The sequence below is a fragment of the Taurulus bubalis genome (genome assembly GCF_910589615.1).
Source record: "Taurulus bubalis genome assembly, chromosome: 3".
Lineage (NCBI taxonomy): Eukaryota > Metazoa > Chordata > Actinopteri > Perciformes > Cottidae > Taurulus > Taurulus bubalis.
This window is the reverse complement of record NC_136591.1, coordinates 24,478,836-24,485,214: the sequence shown is the minus strand read 5'-3', so window position 1 is coordinate 24,485,214 and position 6,379 is coordinate 24,478,836. Positions and strand designations below refer to the sequence as shown.

The following is a 6,379-nucleotide window of genomic DNA, read 5'->3' as shown; positions in this document are numbered from 1 at the left end:
GCAAGGGACACGGGCCCTGAACTATATAAATCATTACTGTTTTACAATATCTTATAATCCAGTAAATCAAATATAATTGTCTTTCTCTCTCTTAAAACACAATATGTAATTGGTTGATACAAAATGACAACTACACTTACTGTCATTGAGCTTAGATAAATTATCAATCGTTTTATTATAGGAAATAAACAATGTTCCATGGGGTCAATGACATTTCCATTTAATGGATCATTTTATCAGTATCAATATACAATTGGTAGTTATAAACTTGCAGAAAAATGGCATTTTGATTAAATTGTAGCAATAGCCTTTCATTCAGATAACGAGGAAGCAGTCTGAACGTGATTGTCATATTGCTCAGTGGTAAATCCTTATGGCATGGACTGTAACTTGTAAATTTGTCCAAATAAAGATACACAGGGAATTGTAGGATCCCAGGCCAAAAAACAATAAGCCCAAACTTTGCTAGTAACCCCAAATGGCAAAGCGTTAAAATGTGGAACACAAAGAAAGGCAATTTGCAGCCAAAGTCTTCGTCATTGTGACTGTACTGCCTGCGTTTTGGTTTGTGTTATTAATTATTCGAGCTGCAGGGATTATGTGTGTTGTGGTTCTGCTGCCCTTCTTTTCGTAAGATAAACTACCAGTTATATATTCTACCAGAAAAAAAACAAGATATACAAAATACGAAGACAGTTCAAACAGGTGAAAACCAGTAAAAGCCATCGTCACAGTAGTTACGAGAGCAACAACGAGCGTTACAATAGCACAAAGGGTCAAACATCTGATATCAGCAGTTTCAACAACATTGTCTTAGCCATCTGTCTCCCATGTGTCTTCACACATGCACCTGAATGCTTGAAGATCACTTCAAATGACACATTTCCTACATGAAACATTATAAACTCACATTAGTGAAATTACTCATCACTTATATGGTATTTTAGAAACTTAAATGTTCTGTTGATAATGTTGAGCTTTTCATTGGGAAATCAATGTTCAGTTCAGTCTTGAATTTACAGACCATGCTCATAACTCAATCTCTCTTATTTTGTTACTGACAGACATAAGTGATGACCTGCTAGGAGACAGACTACCTCCAACTCTAAACCAAGTTTATAAAGTAAGTTCCTCTATGTCATCATCGAATGAGGTGATGGCACGAATTGCAGGCCTGCTATCTGTGACGTGGAGCGTGTTCAGAGAAGATGCTGGAGGAGTGGAAGACCCCGAGTTGAAGCTGAGCAGTCCTTCCCGTCTTGAACGCACTCCATTGGTAGTTGGAGGACTGTTGAGGACCTCCATGTTATTGGAGGTACTCACACTGTCAACCATTGGTGTTGCCAGGGCACCAAATAGCTGCTGCATGAGGCTGGACTTCCTCTCCTTCCCCGCTCCTCTTTCCGTCTCCTTCTCTTTCTCCGTCTCCACCCCCCTCAGACTAAAAACGCCTATTGCCTCTAATGCTGACTCCCTGTCCTCTTTGGGCGGAGGTGGAGGGAAGCCGGCGGAACCGCGAGAGGCCGAAAGTCCAAAAGAAGGCGCGTAACTTCCGAATGCCAAGTCGTCCCCGGAGATTTGGGGCCGTGGTCCTCTCTTCCCAAAGGCTGCTGTCGCAGATCTGCCCTGCATGCCTGATCGTCTCCTTCCGTTCTCCCCACTTCCGGCGCCAGCATTCAGACTGGCCGACTCCTCTGTTTCTGTGAGGTTAAAAATTGGAGAGTTCTGGTTCCTTTGCTCAGAAAGACGAGGAGAAGGCTGGTTACTGGGCGCCTTGTTGAACTCAGAAGGACTAGGCTCAAACACAGGGTCCTGGGCTCCGTGTTCCTGACGGTCTATTTCACGCATCTTAGCCAGCAGCTGTTCTTTTTTGCGACAAGCTTCCTCTGCTGCTTGCTGATTGGCCAGAGCCCCATGGTTCCACCTCTCCACCTCTTCCTGGACATGGCTGCGCTTCCTGTTGTTCTCTTCCTCCTGGTTTAACAGAGAACTTTCTGTCGTCCTCTGACTGTCGTCTTGCTCTTTTTTCTTCTCCCAACCTGTGGACATGAAACAAATCCATTCCTGCATCAATGCTGGTATCTCACACACACACACACACACACACACACACACACACACACACACACACACACACACACACACACACACACACACACACACACACACACACACACACACACACACACACACACACACACACACCATCTCTCGATGTCTTCGCCTTCTCCCCAAGCACATTGAGCTCCCGGTTGAGTTTCCACTTCTCCTCCTCTGTCTTCACCATCTCCTTGTCCCCTTCTTTACCTCGATCTCTCATCTTCTGCCGTTCCAACTTTTGATGCCGGTCTTCCGTCTCTGCCCGTCTGTCCACTCTGTCAAACTCCTGCGGATGTAAATTGATAGGGAGAGACATAAGAGGGGAATGACGGACAAATAACAGTGACAGGGGAAGTAGCGCGGACGTTGGGGTGAAGGGATGAGACTCTACCTTGAGTGATAGGTATTCATCAGGTGCCTGTTCACTGCATTCATTGGCATCAGAGATGGCAGGGGGAGGTGTCGGGAAATCCAGACTAGATGCTCTGTCTTTGGTCTGAACGGCCTTGGTGCTGCTTCTGCTGGGGACTATGTGTGGGGGGGAAAAGCCCATTTCAAACCTTGTTTCTTTGGTACAGAGCACTAGATTCATAGCATCCATGTTCAGCACCTTTTTCAAGATACTGCCCCCCTGTCTCAGGCCTTACCTTTCCGCTTTGCGCCACTGTCGACATCTTTTCTCTGTGCAGGTTTCATCATGCGATTGGCATAAATGTTCTTAGCATCTAGTTCTCGCTCTTTTTCCTGATAAGAACATGATACAACGAAGTGAACATGTCATACAATGCTGCTTTTTTTTTGCATACATAATCATAAAGAAAGATAGTTTGTTTCAGTTGGTATAATGATATATATTTTTCTGTACATGGACCTTGAGTTTATTGGTCAGTCGTTCCAGCTCCTCCTGCAGAGTCCGGATCTCTTCCTGGGCACTGATTGTCTTCTTCCTCTCTACAGCCAGCTGCCTCTGGTAACTGCTGCTGCTCAGCTCCATGCTGCGCTCCAGCTCCTTCAAACACACACAGAAAAACAAATAAGCATTCTAGCTACTGCATGATGAAAAGGAACAAAACAAATCTTGAGATGAAAAGTCCAAAGATACACATTTTGGCGTAGTTGATTTGCGTTGTATTTAATGTCTGCAAGTGATTGTTTATCTATCTATAGTATAACCTTGTAAACCATAAACCAATATTATGTAAAAAAAAAAAGAAAAAGAAAAGAACAAGAAATAAATAAATGACTTGAAATACATAATTTATTTGCAGACATAGAATAAATTAACATCTGATATATTTAGGCAATTTCCATGGAATTTAAATTTCCAATTTAGAGGATCTCAAATGTCTGTACAAATGTAAATAAGTACAGTAATAGCAACACATTCTAGAAAAATGAAATATTTGCAAAGCTCCACTTTAGCAATTAATATATTAAAACCAAAATAAATTAACCTTAATCTTGTGTTCTGCCTCCTGGGCCCGTGTCTTCTCTTCATCCAGCCTGCGGCTCAGCTCATCTCTGGCTCCTAAATCTCGCTGGTCGACCAGCTTCTTCAGCCGCGCGATAGCCGCCTGGCTCCTTTGCAGCTGCTCCTCGCCGTCCTTCATCCGGCGCTCGGCGGCCCGCTCACGCTCCTGAGTACGCCTGAGCCGCTCGCGCAGCACGTGGGTCTCGTTGTTGTGGCGCGACAGCAGCTGGGATATCTCGCTTTCCGTATCATCGTAGCGATGCAGGGCTTTCTCTTGACGCACCTGAAGCTGCATTGCATGCAAAAGAAAATATAAAATGTTTAGGATGCCACAGGAGTTCAGGATAAAAGGTGAAGAATTTTAAAATGTAAAAGATTATTTTATTTGTTTCCCTGCAAAGATGTCTGTATGTTGTAGGCCTCATATATCTAACCCAAACTTAATCTACCTGTCTGAGAACTCGATTTTCCTTCTGCAGCTCATCAGTGCGCTGTTGCAGCTCAGCAAGTGAGTTACGCAATTCATTGATCTTTAGCAGGCGGGCTGAAAGCATCCTCTTGGTCACCAGGTCCAGGTCTTTAGGGGGCGTGGACTCCTTGCTTTGTGAACGCACTCCCCTGCGATGCTGCTGGGTCAGGGGCTGGCCACCTGGACGCTGTGGACGTGACACACCCCGCCGCCCCACGCCTCCTGCACGGTAGAGAAACCCACAAGATGTAGAAGTTATTTAAAGGTTATGACAATAAATACTTTTACAGGCCAGTATTGAAACAGATAGACAAGTGCCCTAGTAGTGGTGAATATATAAATGGTCAAGGCTTAAGACAAAAATCTAAATCAAACTACGTGTGTGTTGTTAAGAACTATGAAACTTCATTAGGGAACAATGTGTTGTGTAATTGTTTAGATGAAATAGCTGCTCATAAAAATCGGAATGACTCAAAAGAGGGGTTTTGTCCTGCAGAAAACCACTATGTACAACATCTGCCTTACACTGCCATCATCTGGACAGTAGATAGCATGTAACCAGTGAGAGTTAAGTTTCATTCACCTGTCTTGTAGAAGGGGCTGTTGGAAATCCTCTTTGCCCGCACCCTTCTTTGAGGGGTAAGGGATGGAGTCCGGGACCGGGAGTATGGTGAGATCGAGCGGCCTGAATGAGAATCATTCTCATAGTCCTCCGAGTACAACGACCCACTACTTCTCCGTCCCTCTCCATCCGATACCTGGTCTCGATCTGGATCTGAACGCCAGGTTCTGGTTTTCGATCTACTCTCAACACAGACATCTTTTTCACCCTCGTCCTGGATCTTGTCCCGGAAGATCTTTTCGTGTTTTTGGAAGGACGATGCTTGGGAATCGTTCTTTGTACTGCGGAGTGACTGGCGACTTTGATCAACATGCCGGTTGTCTTCATACGGATCAGCTAAGTTTTCAGATTCCATGTTGGCACTTTGAGAAGAAACGCTGTGTCAAATTAGAAGACAAAAAGTCAGAGAGAAACGTATCAAACTTTGATTTACATTATATTACATTTATATTACATTTGTTTCCGAGATACGATTTAACAATAACAAAGATTTACTTGTACAGGATGTACCTTACCTGATGTCAAAACATACATTAAAAGTTCCCTGGTAAACTGATCTCAACATTTGTACTGTGCAACACAGGTGAAAATTATCTGGGCCATCCGGTTTCTCTAAGGTTTTCTGTATTGTGTGTCTTAGTCACTTAGCGACAATACACATGAGATAGAATTTTCCATGAGGCTGAATGATGTATGATATCTCCACACCACTGCTGCTCCATACAAATGAGTAGCCTGCCCCCGTCTGCCCTGGTGACTTGAGTATATATTTTCTGACCGCAATAAGATGCGTGCGCACACACATGGTCAAAGAACACAGAAAAAGAAGAGAAAAGAAAGTGTTCAGGAGTTCTCACATGATATTATTATTCTGCTTATTGTCAGAATCAGAACAATTTTTTGCCATGTATGTTTTCACATACAAGGAATTTGTCCTGGCGGGAAGTGCATAACATTTAAAATGTAACAATAAACAGAGTGCAATAACGGGGAGCATGAATATTTACAATTGTACATTGTAGATGTAGTGTTGCATGTTAAATACATATGTTATACACATACAGTATATATATATATATATATATATACATATATATATATATATGTATATATATATATATATATATATATGTATTATTGTAAAGTTTGCCATATACATATACTGTATCAAATGTAGAATTATTTTTGACATTATTTTGTGAGCAATTGCGTTTGAATCGATTATAATGTTGGTCTCTTATTTTGCCAGTCTAAACATTACATATTTTTGGGGGGTTTTCTACATTACGCAAATCCTATGTCAAACATTTCAACATATTTACCCCGTTTCAAACATTAACCAAAGTAAAAAGTCCAGCACCTTCAGACTGTTGCAAGAGATCAAATGGCCTTTAGTAGTGAATACATATAGAATCCAACACTAATAGCAATTACAGTCTTTAAGATTTGTGTAAATGGCATGTAAAGGTCATGCAGTCATTTGGCTTTTTCGTCAGCCCTGAATCACTTGATGGGCAGGTATCTATAGCAACAACACTACACACAGCAGCAGCACCATAAATAGAAAAGACCATAATTGTTGGTGAAGCAGGACAGAAAGGCCCTTCACCTGATAGTAGACCTATTTTTGAAAACGTGGTTCAGTTGATTGCTTTGTTAAATGAACAGACTACAGACTTGTAATTAACTTGAATAAATGTCTCTCATGAGATGTTTT

The 6,379-nt window shown here is 42.3% G+C and overlaps 1 protein-coding gene across 1 annotated transcript; it reads right to left on the bottom strand.

Annotated features, from left to right (window-relative positions):
• Positions 1-1,116: 1,116 nt before the first annotated feature.
• Positions 1,117-5,017, bottom strand: lca5 (lebercilin LCA5; the record flags this gene model as incomplete). Its single annotated transcript, XM_079216086.1, has 8 exons — positions 1,117-2,039; positions 2,308-2,386; positions 2,492-2,628; positions 2,748-2,844; positions 2,972-3,109; positions 3,555-3,860; positions 4,021-4,262; positions 4,624-5,017. The coding sequence occupies 8 exons, from the start codon at positions 5,015-5,017 to the stop codon at positions 1,117-1,119; spliced, it is 2,316 nt and encodes a 771-aa protein (XP_079072212.1).
• Between the last annotated feature and the right edge of the window lie 1,362 nt (positions 5,018-6,379).